We start from the raw sequence: 25422 nt of genomic DNA, 5'->3' as shown, positions 1-25422 counted from the left end.
GAACAATTGTATAGCACTGTAAATTGTAAGCACTGTATTATTTTACCGGTCACTTTTGTTTATTCATTCCACCACCCTAAAGAAAAACTGAATAATTGTGAGTTCATATATAAATAAGGGCTGTCAAATGATTAATCGCGATAAATCGCATACACATTTTTTTTTGTTTGCATAATATATATAAATATATATATGTTTCTTAAATACATACATGCATGTGTATTCAAAATAGTTACACACAGTGCGCACATATACTGTGCAAAAACAAACTTATTTTGTATGCAATCAATCGCGATTAAGCATAATATACTAGAGACCTTAAAGATAATATGTAAAATTTTTTTGTATGTTTTGTATGTTTTTTTAGAGTTTGAGGCAGCCATCACCTTGTGATACTGCAAACAGGAAGCACTCCGGTCATGTGACAATTTACACTAACCACGTTACACTGAACCTATACCTAATTAAAACCATTAGTTTTTCCCATATTTGCTGGAAATGCACTAAAACACCATTCCGTAAAATGTTAAGAGCTTTATAAATGTAAATCTTCTTTACTGTGACCAATATCAATCGATCATCTTTCACAATTACTCATAAAAACATCATAATAAAAATATATCATACATATATTATATCTTATATAAAAATTGAAAGTCATCATTTTCTGAGATTTTAATGCTGTAAAATATCATTTTTGTTCCTCTGCACATTAGGAAAGTGAAGTGATGTACTTACATCCACGATCAGAAAGTCCAGCCAGCACCAGTAGTTGGTGAAATATTTCCTGAAGCCGTAAGCGATCCACTTTAAACCCATTTCCAAGATGAAGATGTAGGTGAAGATTTTATCCGCGTATTCCAGCACCACTTTTACGACTTTCCTCTGTTCAATGTAAATGTCTTCGAACGCCTTTCATCAGAAAAACAAACACAAGATTTATCTGGTACTGTATACATCTTATATTTTGTGTATGAGAACGTAACTAAGTACTGCGTCATGAGACAAAACATCAAAATATAAATGAGCAACCAAGCGCTGTACCAAAACATTCACCATATTTTTGGACTGTAGAAGAGCATAAATCATACAGACTTTAATGATCCTTTATGGTTCTTTTGTAATTTTTGGAGCTCAGCTGCGTAAATAAATTCCCATCGAGAACATTAACAACATGAAACATTTTTGGCTTCCACAGAGGAAAGAAAGTGTTTGAAGGTGAATAAATGACGGCAGAAGTTTTCAGAGTGTACGTCTGAGCAGTTTCACCAGCAGTACATACGTGCAGACAACATCTGTGTCCACCGCAGGTTTCTGCAGACGCTGCTGTTTTTCATTTTCTGCTTATGTTTTCATGAGTAATCATTCAAACGGCGGTCTGAAAGAGCAGCTGCTCGCTGAAACTGCGGGTAAATGCCACTAAAATACCAGCCGGTCGGGTGCACACCTGGCACCCGGGCAGAACACTGACATTAGACCCATACTGTGAGTCAGATATCTCTGTACACCACACAGGCCTCTGATCTTGTACAGTGTTATATAATAGCATACAGCGAGGACATGATGAAGGTTTTGTTCTGGTTTTATTGTTTCTCGTGGCTGTGTCAGGAAAAATCTTACATAGACAGAACTGGCCGTGACACTTTAAATGAACCATCAAAACCAAATCTGACTTTCCTTGCATTTTAGTTTACAAGTAAATGTTTGGTCTTTATTATCTTTGACCATAAAGATCATAAACTTGCTTTGTCTCAAAGACTTTTATTTATGAACTTATGGTGACTTCTGTATAACAATGTATGTTACTTACTTTATATAATGAAAAATATATACAAGCCATTTGATAAGGACTCATTTATAAAAGTATAAAGTGTTACAGAGTATGATATTACTTAAAATAATGTAATGATATTATGTCATTGCTACCCTACAAAAAAGACCAGTTAAAACCAGCCTTAGCTGTTTGCCTGTTTTTAGCTGGTCTCCCAGCCTGATTTTACTGTAGTTGGTTGAGCTAGTGTAGCAGGCTGGTTTTTTTGGACACTTTTTAGCTGGTCTTAGCTGGTCAGGTTGGAAGACCAGCTGACCCACAGCTTAAAACAACTTGACAAGGATAAGCTGGTTTAAGATGAAAGTATCTGGTCTTACAGCCTGGTGGGTCAGCTGGTTTTAGCTGGTGGGTCATCTGGTCTCTCCACCTGACCAGTTAAGACCAGCTAAAAAAGAGGCTAAAACCCAAACCAGCCTGTTCTACCAGCTTAACCATCTAAAACCAGGCTGGAAGACTAGCCAACACAGCAGCTTAAACCAACTTGACCAGGCTGCAAGCTTGGCCAGCTTGGCTAAACTGGTTGGCTGGTCCTAGCTGGTTTAAAATGGAAGTATCTGGTCTTCCAGCCTGGTCAAGCTGATGGGTCAGCTGGTCTCCTCACCTGACCTGCTTAGACCAGCTAAAAAGTAGCTAAAATCCTTCTAAAACCAGCCTGTTCTACCAGCTTAACCATCTAAAACCAGGCTGGAAGACTAGCCAACACAGCAGCTTAAACCAACTTGACCAGGCTGCATGCTTGGCCAGCTTGGCTAAACTGGTTGGCTGGTCCTAGCTGGTGTAAGTATCTCGTCTTCCAGCTTGGTCAAGCTGGTGGGTCAGCTGGTCTCCTCACCTGACCTGCTTAGACAAGCTAAAAAGTAGCTAAAATCCTTCTATAACCAGCCTGTTCTACCAGCTTAACCATCTAAAACCAGGCTGGAAGACTAGCCAACACAGCAGCTTAAACCAACTTGACCAGGCTGCAAGCTTGGCCAGCTTGGCTAAACTGGTTGGCTGGTCCTAGCTGATGTAAGTATCTCGTCTTCCAGCTTGGTCAAGCTGGTGGGTCAGCTGGTCTCCCCACCTGACCAGCTAAGACCAGCTAAGAAAGCTGGCTAAAACCCCTCTAAAGCCAGCTTGTTAAACCAGCTAAAACCAGGCTGCAAGCTTGGCCAGCTTGGCTAAGCTAGTTTGCTGGTCTTAGCTGGTTTAAGATGAAAGCATCTGGTCTTTCAGCCTGGTCAAGCTGGTGGGTCAGCTGGTCTCCTCACCTGACCAGCTTAGACCAGCTAAAAAAGTGGCTAAAACCCCTCTAAAACCAGCCTCTTCTACCAGCTTACACAGCTAAAACCAGGCTGGAATACCAGCCAACTCACCTGCTTAAACCAACTTGACAAGGCTGCAAGCTTGGCTTAAGATATAAGTATCTGGTCTTTCAGCCTGGTCAAAAAAGTTAGCTAAAAAGTGGTCTAAAACCAGCCTGCTAGTACCAGCTTAACCAGCTGGTAAAACCAGCCAACCAGATTAGGCTGATTGTATCAGTTTTTTCTTCAGTAAAGTAAACAAACTTGAACCTCAAGGAATGTTAAAAAGCTATAAATCAAACAGGATGGTGCTTTATTAATAAAGAGGAAACTGAAGATGATTATCTCACAACACGACTAATGGTCTGTGGCACGTGCTGATGTAGATTAGTGTCAGTAGATGGCTGCGTGTTGGCAGGACAGGAGATGACCAGTGGGTCGCATGACCACCTCAGGACATCAGCAGGAAACACACCGTCACATTCTGCACACTGTTCTCAAGTCAGTTTCTTTGCGGGGTGTGAGGTCAATGTGGATAAAGCTGTGACCAGTTCACTGAAGCAAGCAGATGAAGAGCCGGACATGACTACAGCCTAAGTCTTAAAGCAACCAGTCCAAAGACTGAAACTACTGCAGTGAATATCTCAACCCACCGGTGAACAGCGTTACTAACATCACAACCATACAGGGTAAAAAACCTACAGATTAAAACTCTGTCATCATTTATTCACCATTATTTATCTTTAAACACAAGCAACTCAAAGGAACTGTCTGAGACTGAAGCTCACCAGAGCTCCACTGCTGAGGAGGATCATGAAGATGATGAAGGTCTCAAACCAGCTGTGCTCCACGATCTGATAACACGTCTTCCTCAGACGCCACCACGCTCGTCCCAAACCTTCAGATGTGTTAATGTCACAGCACCGAAACCGCCGTATGCACACTGAAAGACAAACAATTCAGAGAGATTGAGAAGATGAATCTTCAGAAAATCAGGTTTAAAGATTAAAAGTCATGTTTCACAATACAGATCATACAGCATGTTTACAAAAACCTTTATACATTTAACACATTTGAAATGCTTTAAACCTATAAATGCGAAGTTGATGATAGATCTGTCATAGATCAAGTATGAATTGCTTCATGAATAGATTATTGATTTACAGATAAACTTTATACACGTAGTCACTTCATGCATTTTCTCTGATCAGGTAGCTATCTTATCGTAAAAAGACCCAGTGTAAATATCCTCCGAAAAGTTTTCGAGATGGATTTACATCCCTTTAGTAGATGGCCTGTGTAAATACTAGGGGTGTAAATTGGCAGTTCATTGAGATACGATACAGTATTGATCATCTCCGCCAGCAATCTGATATTTGCCAATACATCAAACATTTCTTTGATGCACACATGATTCGATTCGATTAATTTATCGATAATTTAATATTACAAGTTTACATGTTTTATAACTCATAAATGCACGCAAAATATATAACATGAACGTTTAATTAAACCCTTTAAAAATGGCACAATCTCTGTCCCAATTGGGACATTTACAACAAAAATATTAACTTTTTAAAATAATTTTAAATAAATAATGAGGGAAAAAATGTCAGATAAAATCAAGCTTATGATGGCAACAGTCAAAGTCTTTACACTGCAAAAAATGATTTTCAAGACAAAAAGTCTTAGTATTTTTGTCTTGTTTTCAGTAAAAATATCTAAAAATTCTTAATTTAAGTTGCTTTTTCTTCATGAGCAAAATGACCCAGGAAAATAAGTCTAGTTTTTAGACCAAAAATATCAAATTTAATTGATTTTGTGCATAAAACAAGCAAATAAATCTGCCAATGGGGTAAAAAAATCTTGAACATTTTTCTTAATGTTTATTTTGTTTATTACTTTATCTTCTTGGGTCATTTTGCTCATCAAGAAAAAGCATCTTAATTTAAGAATTTTTAGATATTTTTACTGAAAAGAAGACAAAAATACTAAGAACATTTTTTCTTGAAAATCATTTGTTGCAGTGTAGTGTTTCAGATGCTGCTGACAAAGGTTTTCTGCCAATCTGTTTGTCCAATCCATTTTCCAAATACAAAATATTTCCAAACACACGATTTGCGTCTGATAGCAGTCACAACTTTTCGCTGCTACAACCGCTTTGTTACTGCATTGCATTTATTTGCTGACACAAACACATGAAAATAAATGAAAATGAGCGCTTTGGTGTGAATGGGTAGATGGAAGTTATGTCAAGGAATGAGGAAGCAGAAATTGTCAAAATAAAGGTACCTCATATCGATATTTTATGTGTGGCATTGATGCATTGTATCGTTAGAAATGTATTTGATGCATGGATCCATATCCATGTATTGTTACACCCCTAGTAAATACATCTGGTTAATGAAGCCACATAGGTCAATGCTTTACTCCTTCCAAATGTAAGCACGCCACTCGCAAGTAAGACGACACACCTATTGCTTTATGAGTAAAAAAGATTTCAAAAACCATTAAAATAGTCCAATGACAATCTCGAATGATATTAAACAAAGAAATAAAACTTTAAGAGAGAGTTTTGTGAATCGTTTCCCCCATCATGGACCGGTAAATCATTGCGCCGTCTCATTCTGCGGCTGCTCTGTACTGTGCGCTCCAGCTCATGCCGAGTAGGTAGACGCGCGTCCCCTGTCCAACATACAGTACAATATACACTAAGTGCTGCCTTTTCTTGCATAAACATTGTCAGGAAGCAATTTTGGCTAAAACAAAGCTAAATTTGGGCTGTCAGTGAAAGTCTAATAGACGTCTACCATAGCCCAAGAATAGACGTTACATATACGTTTAAAACAAATGAAAGCAAACACCTGAACACCTGTGGACTTTGCTTACATGCTGGAATATCATACATCTTCAAATTATTTTGGCAAAAATGGCATGCAACCAAATTCAAGGTTATTTTGGGTAGAAGTGGGTTACTCATAGCCGGACTATATTGGGTATAGACCCAGTTAGCCTTCATTTCAATGTTTTGGTTTTTGCATGCTGGGAAGTTTTTAATGCGAAGTAATGAAGTGTATTTGCATTTTGTGCGGGAATAGAAAATTGGATTAATATAAATTTTGCCAAGATGCATTTATGTGGAGGAATGTAAATGAAACAGTTTTAACAAATCAGATCAGAGAAAACACATATAGTGACCAGGTGTAAAATGGCCCTAAATGAAACAAAACTTTTCACTTATTCAGGCTTTTCCACTTTCAAATGATTTTTTTTAAAACAACAACACTTCAAACACTTCAGAGAGCATCAAAAGATCACAAACAGCTGTGAAGATCAATAGCTGAAATGCATTTCTGTCTAATACAAATAGAAAAAATGATGTAGTCAGCGTTTGTCTGTTGTTAAAGGTGCACGTCTCTGTTAATCTCTCCGTCTCTCCCTCCAGACGCTGCTGTCATATGACATAATTCCAGTCGTCTATAACAATAATCACTGCCACCAAATCCCACTTTAGCATCTCACAGTCGTCAAAGCGTCTCCATTACAGCCATCTGAGCTCCTCTAAATTAACTTATTCCCTGTAAACTTAATAACAGGGTTATGGTAACAGGGTTCTCTCAACTCAATTTGTCCCGTCGCTCTTTCCATCGGCAGACTCACTCATTCTAACACTCGGGAATCATTGTTTCCTAAACAATTACCAGCTATCAAAGTAAAAGCTGCAGAGTGATGTCATCACTGACAGGAAACACGCGTGTGCACGATAACGCTGATGCTGAACAAACATATAAAGAATCTCACCAGCGCGCTATTGATCATAACATCTAATCTTACTGTCATCGATATATCAGTGCACGAATAGCAGAGAGACTCAGATTACATGCATTTCACTTTTATCCAAAACGACTTACAGAGCATTACAAACTATGTATTTTTTAGTATCTGTATGTGTGTTCCCTGAGTTTGAACCCATGACCTTTTGTGCAGCTAATGCAATGATCTGTACGTAATCACACAGCAACAACCTAAATCATTCAGAAGACCTTAGCAACCACACAGGAACACCGTAGCAACCACCCATTACATCAAAGCATTCTGATGCTGCAAAGGTTGTGGGTTCGATTAGGTAAGGTAAAGTACTGTATGAGCAATTACATCATTAAGAATGTGACATTTCAGTCAAAACTTTTAAAAAGTAATTCTCAGTGCATGTATTTATTACCAATATAATAATTATAGGGACCTACTTTGTAGTAATTCTGTGAATGCAAAAAACAGATGTAATAATACAGAGAAGAGATGGCTCTTCAAAGAACAAATAATATTTTACTTTCTTTTAATTTTTGTGTGAGCATTTATGTTATGAACATTGCATGTCTAAAAGTTGGGCTTACCTATCTATAACCTTGCACGGGTACCGTATTTTCCGGACTATAAGCCGCACCGGAGTATAAGCCACATCATTCAAAAATGCGTCATATAAAGACAAAATAACATATATAAGTCACAGTGGACTAAACATTGCGTTTATTTCGAAAAATATTTCACAAAATCCAAGCCGAAGAACAGACATTTAATCTGGAAAGGCAAGTTATTCAACTAAACAATAGCAGACAGAACAGCAGGCTGAATGTACGTTAAAGTAATATTATCAGTTATTTAAATGATAAACCATAGCATACAGAACTTACCTGGAAGGTTGAATAGACTAAATTAACCGAACAAGCCAACTAGCGTGACGTTCACATACTCGTCATTCCACATCACTGAATCCAGCATATAGCGGTAATGTTGTCTCTTGCCTCATAAATGTCAAAATTAATTCATACTGACTTACAAAACGCACCTGACTATAAGACGCAGCACCAGCTAAGTTATGAAAAAAAAAACGGTATTTAAATCTCACATGGTATATTGCATGGCATTGCTCATATACTTTATTGTCCTTAAAAGGAAATTTGTTGTGGACTACATGCTGCTGTATATATGTGTACCTAAACAAAAAACAAACAGTAATTATGATCAACAAATAAATAATTATTTATAAGGTACAAAAGAGTTTTTGTATCAGTTAAATTTACATAATGGGACACTTCTACCAGAGGAAAGCATTTCATAATGTGGATACAAGAATTGAGTTTGATTATCTAAATCTAAAGTCATTTCACACACAACAACGTCTGAACGATCCTCTTTCTTCACACTTGTATACACTTGAGCAGTAGTTTCACAAACGTCATGTGTGACCTTTCCATGTGTTTAGGTAATACGTAAAGTCACGCTGGTGCGCCACACAACTAATGCAAGACGAGAAGTTGGGGTTTAAAAGTACTCATTTTTTTATAGGTTTATTTTTGCTAGATAAGATCCTTATGCCTCGGTTGGGGAGTCATTTAAAGCTGCATAAAAACTGTAAACTGTTGAGGTCCACTAAAGTCCACTATATAGAAAAAAATCCTGGAATGTTTTCCTCAAAAAACTTAATTTCTTCTCCACTAAAAAAAAAACAAACATTTTGGATGACATTGGGGTGAGTAAATTATCAGGATTTTTTTTTATAAAAGTGGAGTAATCCTTTAAGAATGCATTTCTCATATACTTCATGAGGATTTCAATTTCCCCTGCTGTCAATACCAGATCACACACATACTGATAAATGAAATGTGTAGATTAAAGACATTTGTCTGCTAAATGCATAAATGTAAATGCATGGCGTGACTTTTGCACAGGCAGAAAATCTACAAATCTGCTTCCTAAATGTCACCATCATTTTATTAGCAGCTGTTGGAGAATTAACGCCAAAGGCCATCAGTCAAGCATTCAGAAGCGTATCCGTTTATTTCCTAGTAATGATCAGGAAAACGTTTCCTTGCTTTGTAAGTGTAATAACACTTCCAATTCTCTTTAAGCTTTTGTTTTTTCAGTTAAAACTCAGAGAAATGTGTGCATTCTCCTCTGTGAATTTCTCTTTAAATCAGGTGAATCTGCCCTTTTCACTTTTCCAGCAGAAAGCTGTTGACTGATTCAATTAAATCATGTTCAAGTGTGCCATTATTCGATTTATAGGTGAGAAATTCATTTCTGCTTCCCCGTCTGAAGTGAGGGGTGAGGAGGGGCACATCATGTCATTTCAGTATTATCAGAGGAAATACATGCTAGCACATTTCCCATAAATCATTCACTCAGAAACTGAGTTTATGAGCTGTCATGCAAAGCTATCTGACCGCTTTCTGCCACGTGGCAATAAAATGCACACAATACACAAAGAGAGAGAACAAACTTCAGCTTACACAGCAAACACTTACACAAAGACATTTCAAATCATTCGGGATTTACTTTGATTGTTAGCTGCTTTGTGGGCTTCTATTTGGGATGTGCAAAACACTTTTTATGGATGTGTTATGTAAATGATAGTCGACTAGTGTCTCTTACAGAAGTCTTTAGGGTGTTCACAAAAACAAATCTTTCTTATTGACATTAAGCACATCCCTTCAATGCCTTAATGCATGCAAAATCCACTTTTGATTCTCTTATCAATATGAGGTCACATTGATAAAGCCCTGCCCATTTACAGTCCTGCATTACCATAGTTTTCACCCTCAGCTTTGTTGTACCCTGTCCAAAATATCTCAATAGTGAGATACTGTTGACTGTATTAATCAGATCTCTTTAAGCTAAAAGTGTGTGTTGGTAAGGAAATGAGGAGCTGTAGCTCATTTGCATTTAAAGGTACAGAGATTAAAACAGCGCATTTTGCTCCCACCTAAAAAGGGTCATTTTGGACATGATATAATAAATGATCTGTGGGGTATTTTGAGCTGAAACTTCACAGACATATTCTGGGCACACCTGAGACTCATCTATTACATCTATGAGAATACATCTATGAAAAAGTCCATAATAGGTGCCCTTAACTGACGGATATTTCACAGATAAATACAATAAAGGTTAAGAACCATCACTATTTATTGCACTAAACTATAAAAAACATTCAAAGGGTCATCTGGTGAGCCATTCGAAAGCCATTAAAACAGACCAGTATAACCAGTTTGCCCCTGCTTGAAGAACAGACGGTTTACTATTCACCGTGCGTCTACGTCAGCAAGACATGTTTGAAATGGATTGGTGGGTCGATGCATTGTACAAAATTAAATATGGAAAGTCAGTCTTCATCAAATTACCACGGGACCATTTCTCCTCTGACAGAGCTTTTCAAATCTTTGCTGACACAGGACATTAAATTTAATGCCCCACTGCCCTTTTAAATGTCAGTTAATTGTTTAATGTTTTATATAAAACCACATCTGTTTCAGAACGGAGCGATACAGGGCAACAGAAAGCATGTGCTGCTGAAAGTATTTCACTGACTTACAACATTTCATCTGAACCCGTGAAGCTTCGCAAATGATCCAATCGTAATATAATGATGATGTATAATAATCAATCTATTACTTATTGATAAAAGCTTAGTGGAAATGGGCGGTCACTGTTTTGTTTACACAGAAATGGCAGGGAGCTTTCCAATTGGTGAATTTCTTTTCAAATCTACGGATAATGCGGTTCTTTACTGGGAATTTGGTAATTAAAGATGAAAAAAAGGGAAGATTTAATCACATTGACTCGTGGCTTCTACTCAAGCAGAGCTCATGGTGAGGCTGTCTGGAAAGATTTATATGTTATCTCACTAAAATGAGTGGTTTGGGTGTTACCCACCATCAGGAAAACAGTTCTCTGGATCCATCGTTTCGTCAGCCATCTCAGAGAATTCATCCTCTTCCTCGCCGGGTTTCCTCAGGTCGATCGTGCTGCCCTCTGATAGGCTGGTGTCATCCTTCTGAAAAACAAGAAAACCATCATGTCAGTTGGGTTCTTACACTTTCTGACTGATGAATTTATATCACAGCTCCGTGATCTTTCAGGTTATAGGTGAATTTTGTAAATCATTTTGATTCAGGCCAATTTGTGAACCAGTCACTACAGCTTGAAAGCAAGAGCAATATCTAATATCAACACTTTAATAAATGGTGGGTTGTTGGACAGAACACACCATTGGTTTGAAAATTACCTAATGCTCGGTTATTGCAACCCAACTGCTGGATTTCAGAGCATAACATTAACTCATTCCCCGCCAGCCTTTTTTTATTTTCACAAGTTTCACAAAATGCCTCCCAAAAAATGCTCTTCTATAAATATATAAACATACAAATTTATCAAATGAAGAACAGCCCCTTTGCTTCCAAGCAAACAAACAAAACAGGAAAAAAGTTTCATCCTATCTTCATTTTTTCTCTTTTTATCACCTCTTAAATATGGGAAGGTTACTTTAAAAACACAAAATTTTGACCAAAAAGCTAAAATAATTGCATTTTTGTACAGGAATTTTGTAAGAGATCAGATTTAGAACGGTTATAAAAACATACACAGAGTTTAAAATTAATTAAACTCGTTTTACTTCATTTTTTAATAAATTGGTGTAAGATCACCAATTTATTTAATGGATAATAGCGGAATTACAGATTACCGTAAAAACTCATCAGGAAAGCGTCATTGACAGGGAAATGTTTTCTCTTAATTGACGAGATAACTCGTCAATGGCGGGAAAAAGTTAAAGAAATGTAGAAATGAGATTCTCTACATTTGACTAATTTTCATGACCTTTAAGATTTTGTTGGTTTTCTTTGATTCATCATTTTATTTAATTCATTGATATTTTTACATGCAGGGTTTTCTTCAAAAAAAAAAAAAAAAACCACATATGCAGCCCCTCATTCATTTTTTTTTGTCTTTTTGATCTCTTAAATGTGTATACACATTTAATCTCTCACTAAGTTATAAATCATTATCGAGAACAAATTAATTTACTGAAAGCTACCAGAACAGCCAAAAAGTGTAACCAAAGGTGTGGACGGACTTTGTTACCATAAGAAGAAAAAACACAGGTCTATTTATGGATACACTGTTTTTGGATATACTGTCCAAAATCAAAGCTTATTTTGTCTAAACAAAAGGGAACAAATAAAACATACTCACTAAATCTCTAAAAACTGTAGTAGCTTTAATAAGATTTTTAATGTTTAAAGATTTTGATCTTTTAAGTTATTTAGTTTGCATCTCTGGATGCATTTTCTGTAATGCAGCTTTAAAACAATATGCATTCATGTGTTAAAGGTGTAGCGGAGGATTTTCTCAAATTTTAGAAAAGAACCGCCTTCTCCACTTTTTAAAAAATGCAATTGCGCAATACTCTTGATTGACATCTAAGAGGACCAATAGTCTTGATGATCCACCCAGAAAAAGAAAATCCTCCGCAATACCTTTAAGCACTATACAAACACTCAAACTTAGTGAACAGAGACTCCCGCCTTCTTTCATTTAATTGGTTGGAATTCTGCTTAGCTCTGTAATGTGATTGGCTGGAATTCACATTCGTCGTAACAAAAACTCAATTTCTTTCTTTTGATTGGTTAAAAATCTTTCATTTTGATTTGTCAACATTTTGACGCTGTAACTACGTTGGTGAAGAAAATCGCCTTTGGGCGGCAGAGTGTATGTCAAGGGCGGGTGGTTACTCTTGCGCTATTTATTTTTTAATGCATTACGCCGGAGGACCAAAGGGAAAGGGGTTGGTGATTAACGATGTGATTGGCCCAGCCCAGTGTCAATCGGGCCGCTGATCAACTGTCTGGATTTATGGGCCGGTCAGAAACAATAATATATACAGAGTAAAGAAAACCCTGAAATCAAAAGGCGAATATTCCAAACCCAGACAAAAATCAAATGTTGAAAGCATTTGTGTGTGTGTGCGCGTGTTTGTGTGTGTGTACAGGTTGGGGTGTGTAGTTGTACAGCTTTGATTTATTGTGGCATTTTGTGTACATCAGGTGTGATTTTGTGTCCTTCTCAAGTCTGTTGTATAGGAAATCTCATGCCAAGTGTTGAGGACCATGTGTGTGTTTGACTAATGGTGTGAGATTGCTGTTGTGGGTTTCTAGTGAAATTTAATACCAGACCACCCCTTCACCTCTTCTTGTTTGTACGAGGCTGTGGGTGACAGCTTTGCACCCGCTGGCTTTTACAGCGTGTTATAAAGACCACCACTACAGCACGTCTAATCGAAACAATTATTACACAAACATTTTAAAGACCTAACTTCAAAGTTTTGTGGCTTTTAGTTCATATCTTCTATGCTGCATACACACCAAACACGAATCATCGCATTCCTCGCTCTAGATTACTCACGGGATTTAACGTCGTGTCATGCAAAAATTTCACTTGAGTTTAATATTTTCAACTTGCGTGAAAACACATTTGAAGCACCGCCCAATTCGTGTCATTCGCATCGGCCCGCACCAGTTCTATTAGCGTCTTTGCATTGACTTTGTATGTAATCTACTCGCACAAATCGTTGAATTTGCGTTTGGTGTGTACGCCCCATTATTATTTAGAATCATCATAATACTCTTGATGACATCATCCTGCACTGGAGGGCGTATCTCCTAATACCAACTGACCAGGAAATCATGTTCACAACTGTGAAACAACTTAACAGAAAGGCTCAGTACTCATTTCAGTGAATACACGTGGGGAAAGTTTACACGGAGAGAGAAACAAAGCAGAAGAGAAAACTGTGGAAATGATGCACATCATTACTGACACGAGGAGGCTGCGTCTTGTGTTCACATTAAAGCGATGGAAATGTGTCCTGGCACAAGCACAGAGAAACTGAACACAGACTCGGATGAACTCAACACGACTGTGAACTCATGAAGGGTCAAGACTACAACCAAAGGCGACGCTTTCACACGCAAGACTTACTTGTCATAAACAATACTGACTTTTATCAAACTCAAAAATATTTTTCTTAAATAAACTTCTGATTCCTGGGCAAAATATGATGTATTTATGAGATATTAAATAAGTGAAAAGCAAACAGATTTAATGAAATAAAGATACATGAGTTTCATGGCTCATCTTTCACTCTCTGAACTAAATGAAAATGCTGCTATTGTCTGAACTGTAATATGACACGCTGTTAATTACGACATCATCAATATCATTGCGTTTAGTAAATATTACCCAACAAGCCCATGTCAAAAACCATGACGGGTCATTAGGATGTGTGTAGCGTGCTATTCTTAATAGACACATCCCAGAGGAAACAGCAGTTTATAGGTCATTCCGACCGGCGTGCCAAGAATCCAAAATCTGAGAGAGAGGCAGACTCGCACATACCGCCCTATAAATAAACCTGAATGTAGTGTTCACCACTGGAACCTAACGAAATCAGACCTCTGCCTGTGTGTGTTTGACCACACCATCAGCAGGGCGTCCGGTCGCGTTGATTCGGGTTCGCCCCGCTCCGGCCGACCACTTACACCTGCTGAGATCAGACGTCCGTCAATCAGACGACAAACACATCAATCACATCACATGATGCCATTAGATTAACTGAGATCACAAAGGACTCGACCCAAAAAACAAAGGCGGAAAATGTAGGACAAATCCATATCAAATTATATTACTGGACCTGATCCAATCTGTCTCTTATATGCGTAATAGTCTTTGTCATTAGATTAATTTAACAGCAATAAAGAGAAGAATTTAAATAGGACGAGACTTATTTAAGATGTCAAATAAATCTTTGGTGTCCCCAGAGTGCATATGTGAAGTTTTACCATATAGATAATTTATTATAAGATGTTAAAATTGACACTTTCTAAGTGTGAGCAAAAATGTGCTGTTTTTGGGTGTGTCCTTAAAATGCAAATGAGCTGATATCTGGACTAAATGGCAGTGCCGTGATTGGATAGTGCAGATTAAGGGGCGGTATTCTTATAATTAGATCCCTTTCTGACATCACAAGGGGAGCCTAATTTCAATTACCTATTTTTTCACATGCTTATAGAGAATGATTTACCAAAACTAAGTTACACATTTTTTGGGTTGATAGAAGCACTGGAGACCCAATTATAGCAATTAAACATGGAAAAAGACAGATTTTCATGATATGTCCCCTTTAACTCTTAAATAATGTTTGCAAAACAACCCACACAAGGCTCTAATCCAATGCTGTTAAAGGATTACTCCACTTTAATTAAAAAAAAAAATCAGATAATTTACTCACCCCCATGTCATTCAAGATGTTAATGATCTTTCTTTGTTTAGTTGAGAAGAAATGAAGTTTTTTAAGGAAAACATTTCAGGATTTTTCTCCATATAGTGGACTTTAATGGAACTCAACGGTTTACAGTTTCAAAGCAGCTTCAAAGACTCTAAACGATCCCAACCGAGACATATGGGTCTTATCTAGCAAAACCATCCTCATTTTCCGCAAAAAAATAAATAAATGCCTGTTTACGCAAAAAAGTGCAACACACGGCTAGTGCAAGACGAGAAGTTGTGGTTAAAAAGTAAATATTCTTGACGATGACAATCATTTCTCTAAATAAGACTCGTATGCCTCGTTTGGGATCGTTTAGAGCTCCTTGAAGCTGCATTGAAACTGCAAAGTGTTGAGGTCCAATATATGGAGAAAAATCCTGAAATGTTTTATTCAAAAAACTTTATTTCTTCTCAACTGACATCTTGGATGACATGTGGGTGAGTAAATTATTAGGATTTTTTTAATGAAATTGAACTATTCCTTTGACTTTTTACAAAATCACACCTGGCCATTAATGTTCCAGACGTCCTGTGGTAAAGTTGCATTAGTCCATCATGTACCCCTGTGAAACTAATTATGTCAGAATGGGGCTTGATACTGGAAAATTATGAGTCAGCCGAGTTTCACCTACAAGCCGTTTCTCAGAATGTTCATATGTTCTCCGAGAAATTCCCATATGGGAAAACATTGATATGGACTGAGAGACAAAACAAAGACACAAACAGCTGACAGCTTGTAAGAACACACACACACACACACACACACACACAATTGCACAACCACTCATATTGAATGTGTGCTTTAGGTTTTTGATAAATTTGAGCTGTAATGAGACTCATCTGAGCACTGTCACACTCCATCACTGCATTCATATGACAGACGCTTCACATAAACAAATCATATAAACACATAAAGCAGCTTATAGTTACACATTACTTAATTTAGTGTGTGTGTGTGTGTGTGTGTGTGTGTGTGTGTGTGTGTGTGTGTGTGTGTGTGTGTGTGTGTGTGTGTGTGTGTGTGTGTGTGTGTGTGTGTGTGTCCTCTTCATTCAGGGGAAACCCAGACGATCTCTGACACAAGAGGAAAAAATGCTATAGGAGGAGAAGAGAATAAAAGAGAAAGAGAAGGAAGAGAGAGAAAGAGAGAGAGAGATAGAGAGAGAGAGAGAGAGAAAGAAAGAGAGAGAGAGAGAGAGAGAAAGAAAGAGAGAGGAAGAGAGAGGACAGGTGCAGTAGAAGATAAAAGAAGAGGTAAACGAGAAGATAAAAGATGTAGAGAAAGACAGAATGAGGTAGAACAGGTGTAGAGAAAGATAAAAGACAAAACAAACATCACCTCACAAACTGGACTCACAGTCACAGGTGCACAACACTAACACACACATATACACACCCTGACCAACAATACACAACATTTACAAACACTAACCCACAAACTGTACAAACACTGACCAACACTTCACAGACACACAACACTAACACACACTGTACACACTAGGACCAACAGCACACAACATTTACAAACACTGACCCGCATACTGTATACACACTGACAACCAGTACACATACATACAACAGTAACACACACTGTACACAGTAACACAACACTTACACACACTGACCAACAATACATAGACACACAACACTAACACACACTGTACACAGCAACACAACACTAAAAGGTGAAGTATAGTCCCGATTTTACAAGGTTCCATGTACAGTGTGCGTGACACAATTTTGGTAATTTTTGTAGGGCCCGCCTACTTTGTACGTTTAGGTCGTGCATGTGCCTACAGAGACTGTAGTATGTAACCCAGGAGATGCATTGCATTTTGTCGCAATGCGTATGCGTCAAATGTCTGTGCACATGTAAAATAAACTATACTGTGCAAGGCTGTGCGTTCAACCATGCACCTATATTTGCGTACACGTAAAAAAACAGCCTGTACTTTGGGCTTTAGAGGTTTGCCTCTCTGCTTGTAGGGTTTAGTGTGACTGACCGAGTGAGATGAGACAGAAGAGGCTAAAATCATTGTGTCTTCTGTTGTGCACTGAAAGAGGACAGCTGTACACCTTTATCATCTCACTGTTTGAAAAGCTCATGTGAGATCATCGTTTCATCTTCTCACAGCTGTCCTGAGGGCACATTACAACACTTATCATCTGACAATAGTTTAGGAAAGAGGATCTGTTCAGTTTAATATGCCAGATGCATTATTGTGCTGTTAAGCATACAATCGTTCTCATTAAATATTCATGAGGACAGAAAATGTCACATTTAAAGCAAAGAACAGATTTAGTCTCGACAGAAACCGAGAGACAGTTTCATATGTGATGTCTAAAGGGGAACAAACCTGTGAGATCATATAGTTAAATATAAAGTGCACACTTCTCTACTTCTCTCATCGCTCAGAGAGAGTTTGTGATGATGTCACATGTCACTCACCGGTTTAGGCTCCTCCCTCTCCTCTTCCGAGCTCTCGCTAGCATCTTCCTCTTCCTCCTCCTCCTCTTCCTCCGGGAACTCCACGTCCGACTCTCCGGGCGCGATGGGTACGCTGATGGTCAGGTGAGGATTGGTCATGTAGCTGTCGTCCTCGCCGCCTCGCTCGATGACTCCGGCCGTCCCGTTGCCCTCTGACCAGTGCGCTTGCTGACTGAGACGTTTGAGCTTCAGCATGGCTTTAGCCTCTTTGGCCTTCTGCCGTCTTCGCTTGAAGTTCCCGTTGAAGAAGTCGCAGAGGACCTGTCGCAGCCAGAAGATCCCGCGCTGGATGCGGGCGATGGCGATCTGCAGGTTGTTCATCTCGCCGTCTTCGTCCGGGGCCGAGAGGTTGTCGGCGCTGAAGGAGCTGAGGAGCAAGGCCAAGAAGAGATTCAAGACCTGAGGAGAGAGAAGAGACATTTATGACAAAGTGATTTATCTTACTAAAATTTATCACTGGGTCTCAACACTGGTGCTTTCGGAAGTAAATGTCAACAGAATTTTTATTTCAAGGTTAGTGCTTTGATACAACGGTGTCATGCCTCAAAAGTCCATCACAACACCACATGATACACCACGCACCTAGCATGGCTATTCCCAAACATTATTCTTCTCCTTAAGATTTTATGTGGGCAGTTGCCTGACATTCAGAAACTCTTTATTCCTGTTTCACATTTCAAACAGACCGAGTTTTCCGTCTCTCAGATGTGGGATGAAGCTCTCAGGGTGAAGCTGTTTGGGCTCATATACACCTGTACTTTGACTCAGGTGGGTTTTTGTGATGCAGTCGCAGTTTGAGTTCTGTAAACAGCAGGTGAGATGTAGAACACAGTTTTAAATGTCACATCTACAACCTACACACACAGAGGGGGACCATCAGACCATTCAACCCACAACTCTGTGTGTGTGTGTGTGTGTGTGTGTGTGTCAGTATATGTGTGTACACACATATACACACACACACACACACACACACACACACACACACACACACACACACACACAGACGCATGCATGCACACATTCTGGTTTCCATGTTTTGTGGGGACATTTCACAGGGTTCCCACACTTTACTTAACTTCAAGTTCAAGGACATTTCAAGGACTTTCCAGGTCTAATACCCTCAAATTCAAGGACTAAATGTGGGGACCCATTTCAAGTGAGAGCAAGGTTACATCGTGTTACCTTTTAAGATACATTGTTACAGTTCCCTTTCGAGGGAACTTGCGATGTGTCACTGCGGTGACATTTTGGGGTCGCCTCCAGGGGTAAGTGCGTCTGAATGTGTATATCAAATTCAACCAATGATGAGGCTTAATGACAAAGACAGTGTGACGCGGGAGACAGGAGATATATCGCTATCTGAAATATTGCCAAAGACAGCGTTACAGACGCAGGAACTATGGCAAGAGAGACGCAGCGTCTCGTTCCCTTCTCAGGGAACAACAGTTACATACGTAACCCGAGACGTTTTCATTTGTCAAACACAACTATGCAAAAAACATTTTGGTATGAATCAACATTCGCATTCAGAAGATATAAACATTTAAAGTGAACAGTTTAGCATGTGTGCTTAAAAAGTCTAGAATTTTTATGATATTATCCTACACTACACAGGGAATAATATGGATTTTTTTCCCAGAAAACTTAGATTCAAGCACTTTCAATGATCTGTATCTATGCATGTATATTTTCAAAAACTTCCAAGGTTCTTGAATTTTCCCCCCCAGATTCACAAACTTTCATGGATTTCAAGGACCCTCGGGAACCCTGACTTTATAGATGTAATGGTTTTTATACTGTACAAACTGTATATTCTATTCCCTTCCCCTAACCCAAACCATCACAGAAAACTTTCTGCTACCTTAGATTTTCAAGAAACATCATTCTGTTTGATTTATGAGCTTGTTTCCTCATAGGGACCTCAAAATGTCCCCCAAAGGTAAAGAAATGCAGGTATTCCTATCTTTGTGGGTACATTTGGTTACCAGGTACACACTGGCACACACACTGACACACACAAACAGACGCACACACAGCTCTGGTACTTTAATAATCAAGTGAGTCTTTGCGTGTAGCTGTAATTTCCTCTTAATAATTTGCTCAGTTGCAGTTCATGAATGAAAGAAGGCAATCAAAGTTATTAAACGTGTAACTCTCGGAATTCCCTTCCTGAGGAAACACCAATTAAACCTCTGTAAATGTCAAGCGTTTATCACAAATACATTAACAATCTGCACATGAACACTGAACTAACTCATTTATGATTTTCTGCATAATCTCTGCATCTTTATTTTATCATATTCCAGAGGTCTGCACACATAAACAATCTTATAACAGTTCGTAGGCATTTTACATAAAAATTAACATCTACAATTTCCTTTCGTCCTAGTGATGTTTGGTTTGTGGGCGGGGTTATGGTTTCATTAATGTTTTTTCCTCACAATTGTTGGTACTCTTCACTTCATATGAATTCAGACAAATTGGTCACCTCCTAAAATACATACAAATTCCTATAAGATCAGGACGCCTTGCAATATAAAGGTCATAGATTCCATCCTATAGAACTCGCATATTAATAAAAAATGAATACTAATTTAACTGTTACTAACTTACATGCTAATAAAAATGTATAGCTTACTGTAAATGCACTGTAAAGTCACTTTGGCACAACACAGAAAAATGTTTTATCAACCACCAAGATGAATTTGTATGATAAAAAAAATGCAAAGTAATTAAAATAAGCTATACAAATCTTGTCTATAAAAAGCGTGTCCACTGTGAAGCTAAAGCCACGCCCACTCGCGGGAAAGCTGACGTCTCTCAACTTTCAAACACAGCTACAACCTGAATGGATGCTTGCGATTGTGTTAGGGGCGGGGCCATACTCAGTGGCTCCAGTGCATCATCGAGACACTGTTTTAGCCCCGCCCAAATAATCCTGAACAGAAATGTGAAAAAATTGTTTTACTTAAGGTGTTACCTCTCGCTTCTTGGTAACATTGCGCAAGGCAAAAAAGAGGGTGACATCTAGTGGAGAAGACTAGTAATTTGTTTAACGTTAAAGTTTACGTTCAATGTTTGCGGAAATAAATTTGAAAAAAAAAACATCGATTGGCCTTTGCGAATCGATTTTGAATCGACCACGTAAAAAAAGATTAATTGAAAAATCATTTTTTTTTGCCCAGCCTTAGTGTTACTCCACAATTCTGTACTACATAGTTCACAATCTTTGTAACGTGATTCAGAAACAATTAGAAACAATTCTCTGAAATAACTTTACACAGACTTTAAAGAAATCGTTCACCCAAAAATATTAAATCATAATAATTTATTCAAACATATAATTTCATTTTAGAAGACACACCAGAGTCATGTGAATTCCTTTTCTGATGATGGATGGGCTTTTAACAAGCAGTCACTATTCAAGATTTTATGAATTAAATAGAATAATAAAATAATATAAGTTGATTAATAAAGTAATTTACATATTTGGGTTTAGAATAAGGCAAGGCAAGGCAAGGCAAGTTTATTTGTATAGCACATTTCATACACAGAGGTCATTCAAAGTGCTTTACATAGAAATGAGAAAACAATATATAAAAGAGAAAAAGGAAATGTAAAAATAATAGATACACAATAAAATCACTATAAAAACAAAGACACATGAAAATTTAGTATAACAATTAAAGAAAATAAATGTGATTTTAATAAAAACACTTTAAAAAGGTAAAAAGAATAAAACTTGAGTTAAAAGTGCAGTCAGTGTGAAGCAGCACAGTGCTCATTCAGTAAATGCAGAGTTAAACAGATGTGTTTTTAATCTAGATTTAAAAGTGTTTACTGTTGAAGCACATCTGATCTCTTCTGGAAGCTGATTCCAGCTAGAGGTGGCATAATAACTAAATGCTGACGCACCTTGTTTTGAGTGAACCCTTGGTATTTCTAACTGACCTGATCCTAATGATCTGAGTAATCTTTTAGGTTTATATACAGTTAGCATATCTGTCATGTATTTGGGTCCTAAGCCATGAAGTTATTTATAAACGAGTAACAATAATCTAAAATCTATACTAAATGTAACATGAAGTCAGAGTAAGCACATGAGGATTGGATTAATGTGCTCAGATTTTTATGTTCTCGTCAGAATTCTGGCAGCAGTGTTTTGTACTAGCTGCAGCTGTCTAATGGTCTTTTTGGGGATCCCCGTAAGAAGTCCATTGCAATAATCCACCCTGCTGGTGATGAAAGCGTGAACAAGTTTATCTAAATCCTTTCTTGAGACAAAACATCTTATTCTGGCTATATTTCTTAGATGGTAGTATAAGCAGATTTGCCTATCACTTTCACATGAATATTGAAATTAAGGTCAGACTCTAAAATTACACCAAGATTTCTGACTTTATTTTGTGTCTTTAGACCCCTAGAGTCAAGGTATGTGTTAACTTTGAGAGTTTCATCTTTATTTCCAAATACAATGACTTCAGTTTTGTCTTTGTTTAACTGGAGGAAGTTTTGACGCATCCAAAAGTTAATTTCATCAATGCATTTACATAGAGAGTCAATGGGGCTGTAGTCATTAGGTGACAGGGCTAAGTATATCTGGGTGTCATCTGCATAGCTGTGGTAAGCAATTTGGTTCTTTTTCATTATTTGACAAAGTGGGAGCATATACAAATTAAACAGAAGCGGTGCAAGAATTGAACCCTGTGGGACCCCACATGTCATGGATGTCCACTCAGATTTATGGTTACCTATGTTCACATAGTAACCTCTTCCTTGTAGGTATGATTTAAACCATTTGAGGACCATCCCAGAGAGCCCTACCCAGTTTTCCAGTCTATGTAAGAGTATGGTGTGATCTACTGTGTCAAAGGCAGCACTAAGATCTAGTAGCACCAGCACTGATATTTTACCTGAATCAGAGTTTAATCGAATATCATTTATTATCTTTATGAGCACTGTCTCTGTGCTGTGATGCTGACGGAAACCAGATTGAAAATTGTCCAGATAGCCATTTGAGTTTAAGAAATTGTTCAGCTGATTGAAAACAACCTTTTCAATGATCTTGCCTATAAACGGAAGATTTGAGATTGGTCTGTAGTTGCCAAGTATGGTTTTGTCTAGGTTAGTCTTTTTTAGGAGAGGCTTAACAACTGCTGTTTTTAATGACTCTGGAAAGGTGCCTGTGATCAGAGAGGTATTTACTATTTTTAAGAGGTCAGTTTCTAAGCAGTTAAGTACCTTTTTGAGAAAAGATGTGGGGAGCGTGTCAAGGCTGCTAGTTGATGCTTTAAGATGTTGTACTGTTTCTTCCAAGGTTTTTATATCAATTATGCCAAATTCTGAGAGAATGGCTAATTTCTGAGGTTGTTGTAATGATATCTGACTGATCACAGTACAATATGAGGCCGTATTGATCGTCATTCTGATATTACTGATCTTCTCAGAGAAAAAGGTTGCAAACTCATTGCATTTGTTGTCAGAGAGCATCTCACTAGGAACTTGATTTGGGGGGTTTGTTAGTCTCTCTACAGTAGCAAAAAGAGTGCGAGTGTTGTTTATGTTTTTGTTTATGATGTTTGAAAAGAAGGTCTGTCTAGCTGTGCCTAGTTCTACATTGAAAGCACGAAGACTGTCCTTATAGATGCTATAATGTACTTCAAGTTTTTTTTTCCGCCACATACGTTCAGCTTTTCTGCATGTTCTTTTCATGCGCTGTACTGCTGTTGTGTTTCTCCAGGGTGCTTTACGTCTGCCAGTGATCACCCTGACCTTTACTGGAGCTATACCATCAATGGCATCTTTAACTTTTATGTTAAAGTTTTCAAGGAGAACATCAACAGAGTCTGCAGATATGTTTGGCAACATTGAAATAGCATTCATAAATACCTCACTGGTGTTCTCATTTATGAACCTTTTTTTTAACATAGACAGATCTAGCATCAGTGGCAGGACAGATCAATAAATCAAAGTAAACACAGAAATGGTCAGATAGGGCTTCATCCTTGATTACAGTGGATGAAATGTTTAGACCCTTGCTAATGAGCAGATCAAGAGTGTGTCCCCGATTGTGTGTAGGACCTTGCACGTGCTGGGTCAGATCAAAAGTGTTTAAAACATTTAACAGTTCAATTGCAGCATTGTTTTCTGCATTGTCTATATGAATATTAAAATCTCCAGCAATAACAAAATAATCAAATTCAGAGGAAATTGTTGATAAAAGTTCAGTGAATTCATCAACAAATGCTGAGGTGTATTTGGGAGGTCTATAAATAATTGTAAACAGAATGCGTGGTGTACCTTTTAAAGCAATACACAAATATTCAAAAGACTGGTAATCACCAAGTAACACTTGTTTGCATTGAAAGGCATCTTTGAATAAAGCAGCTATTCCTCCGCCCCTTCTAACAGCTCTACAGACATTTATAAAGGTAAAGTTGGGTGGGGCTGATTCATTGAGGACTGTAGCACTGCAGCTGTCATCTAACCAAGTTTCATTTAGAAACATAAAGTCCAGGTTGTTGGTGGTGATAAGATCATTAACTAAAAAGGATTTGTTCTTTAGTGAACGGATATTCAGAAGTGCTAACTTAACAGTAACTGGTTTTGGCACTGTATCAATCTCAGACTGACGTATAATAGGCAGTAGATTAGATAGAATTGCTGTGCGGCTGGAGACGGCCTTCATCTTTCTATCACATGTCAGGACAGAGATAGGGAAAGCTAAAGGGACATTGGGCACCCGCTTGTTCTTAAAATATTTATGATTGTTACTGCTGACGTAGCGGGAACCCAACACACATCAGTTACCAGTGCTGTTTGCAGATGAGGGCTGGTGTGATCCCTGACGTTGAGGCAGAGGTCTGAGTGCTCTCTCAGATGGAGGGGGAGGGCGGGCTGGGCCCGAAGGCTTTGGTGGTTGAGGAGCCCGCTGTTTCTTGGTTGATATTTGGGGACTCGCAGCAATAGAGTGGGAGAGCTTTGTTCCAGCAGATACCAGTTTCTCCATTTTCTCTGAAAAGCCCAGAAGTGGTGATGTTGGAGAGAGGGAGAGAGAGTGTGACGACATCAGCTGTGATTCTGGTGTTCCTGAAGGCTGGGAGGGAGTGTTATCATTCCTCGGGTCATTATCAACAGAAACGTCCTTGGGTGTTGATTCACAATCCAGCTGTAGCGAGGTCTGTGGGCAGGGCTCAGCCTGAGCTGTGTCTGTGAACAGTAGTTGTGACTGCAGAGTTTTTTCCTTGTCATCTGAATGTCCATCCAGGTGCTGGTGTGAAATCCTGTGGTCATTTCCGCTGTTCAGTAGTGGACTGGTACACTCAGCTGATGGATGATGCATGGAGAAAAAGATATTGTCTTTAAGCAACCTAGCACCTAGTTTGTTTGGGTGGATACCATCTGTGTTAAAAAGTTGCCTTTGGCTCCAGAAAATATTGAAATTGTCAATGTAATTCAGTCCTCTCATGGTGCAGGTTTTTTGCAGCCATGAATTTAAACTTAGTAGCCGAGAAAACATATTTGTTCCCCGGGCTGGGAGAGGTCCACTGATAAAAGATTGAACTTTCAGTCTTGCAAGTGTTTCAAAAAGTTCATTGAAATCCACCTTAAGGAGCTCAGATTGCTCTTTCCGAATATCATTCTTTCCCACATGT

General features: G+C 38.3%; 1 protein-coding gene across 1 annotated transcript in view; it reads right to left on the bottom strand.

Annotated features, from left to right (window-relative positions):
• The window catches only part of scn5lab (sodium channel, voltage gated, type V-like, alpha b), a 126841-nt gene that overhangs the window by 16313 nt on the left and 85106 nt on the right, over positions 1-25422 (bottom strand). The window contains exons 17-20 of the mRNA XM_073863598.1: positions 17726-18163; positions 10828-10948; positions 3903-4057; positions 739-912 (exon numbers count right to left, since the gene is read on the bottom strand). Coding sequence (XP_073719699.1) covers positions 739-912; positions 3903-4057; positions 10828-10948; positions 17726-18163 — 888 coding nt within the window. The remainder of the gene's footprint in view (positions 1-738; positions 913-3902; positions 4058-10827; positions 10949-17725; positions 18164-25422) is intronic.

Source organism: Misgurnus anguillicaudatus, chromosome 25 (assembly GCF_027580225.2).
Source record: "Misgurnus anguillicaudatus chromosome 25, ASM2758022v2, whole genome shotgun sequence".
NCBI classification, from domain to species: domain Eukaryota; kingdom Metazoa; phylum Chordata; class Actinopteri; order Cypriniformes; family Cobitidae; genus Misgurnus; species Misgurnus anguillicaudatus.
Note: the sequence above shows the minus strand (reverse complement) of the source record. Positions and strands in the feature narration are given on the sequence as shown.